This window comes from Trichinella spiralis (assembly GCF_000181795.1).
Source record: "Trichinella spiralis strain ISS 195 chromosome Unknown Scfld5427, whole genome shotgun sequence".
NCBI lineage: Eukaryota > Metazoa > Nematoda > Enoplea > Trichinellida > Trichinellidae > Trichinella > Trichinella spiralis.
This window is the reverse complement of record NW_003532366.1, coordinates 1-1296: the sequence shown is the minus strand read 5'-3', so window position 1 is coordinate 1296 and position 1296 is coordinate 1. Positions and strand designations below refer to the sequence as shown.

Below are 1296 nucleotides of genomic sequence, written 5' to 3'. Positions count from 1 at the left end.
TTCCGTTTTTTATATCAATCAGAAAATTCTGTTTTTTCTATAGAAATTAAATATGCAATATCATAAAGTTAAGAAAAATTATCAGCTATGATGCCATGCCATGAAGACATAAATGAAAAACAGTGAAACCTCGAATTAGAAAACTTACCATTGATAGAAAAGGAATATTTAGCAAATGGAACTTTTTAGTACGACAATCATTCATTTAAATGTGAGAAAGCAGGCGAAGTTCCCTTTTGGAAATTCAGTTCTACTCATTATTGAATTATAAGAAAAACCTTGAATTTATGCTTTAAACATTGTTTACTTAATTTCTTTACAATTTCTGTTACTTCATGTAAATACAATATAAATTTAACGGATAAAATTTCAGTAAGATAAAGGTTAATGCGACCATTGAAGTGGTGGATTGTATTTTATTTGTACTTCATTGCATTGTATCTGCATTGTATTGTTTTGTTTTGTTTTTTTATTTTTTCATCGTAATTTCATTTTCTTACTTTTCTCAATTTGAGAACAACAGAATTATTTGAAAACAGTCGAAAGATTAGAAGTAAAATTTGACAAATAGAATGAAATAAAATTTGACAAATAGAATGCAGAGGAATGACAACAAATGAAATTTAGAGGCGTGTCAGAGCAGCAACCAACGAAATTTTACTGCGAAAAAGTAGGCGGGCAACAACCAATGAAATTTCAGTGTGAAAAAGTAGGCGGAGTCAGGAGGAAGATCGGGTCTACCCTGTTCCGAATTACGACATTCGCTCGGTGATGTCAGCTCTGGTAGCTGGTTGTGATGGTTAGATGTTTTTATTTTGATTTGTCCCAGTAATCATGATGACGATTGCACGCTTTTTGCTCGCAAAGTGTAAAATTGGAAATGTCGATGAACTTTGTTTGCGCAAATTGAAAAAATCAGAAATTTTTATGGAAGATGGTTCTGTTGATGTTGATCGTATGAATCATTTTTATGATTTCGCATGTGAAGGCGTCATTGAAATTTTACAATCCTGTCACTGATTGCTGTTTCAATGACTGATATTTCATCTGGATGCCGTCTTATGTATGCAGTACAGCGGAAGAACAGACGCGTTCGGACAACAACGTTCTTGGACTGTTGTCAAATGTGGAATGGTTTGCAACGAAACCGAATGTGTTTTCTCCTGGTAGAAGTCGCAATGCGCCGTACTCGTTGCATCTGTGAGAAGCCGTTACGCTCTATTAACTCATTCGCCTCCCACTATCCGCACTCTTTGAAAGCCTCTGGACGTTGCGAAAGATCATCAGAAAGCTCCG

At 34.9% G+C, this 1296-nt stretch overlaps 1 protein-coding gene across 1 annotated transcript; it reads left to right on the top strand.

The window, feature by feature from the left end:
• Positions 1-616: 616 nt before the first annotated feature.
• On the top strand, positions 617-1020 carry Tsp_14205 (hypothetical protein). The gene is given in 3 exon segments (XM_003366774.1): positions 617-699; positions 714-799; positions 830-1020. 3 exon segments carry the CDS (start codon positions 617-619, stop codon positions 1018-1020), a joined length of 360 nt encoding a protein of 119 aa, XP_003366822.1.
• Positions 1021-1296: the final 276 nt, after the last annotated feature.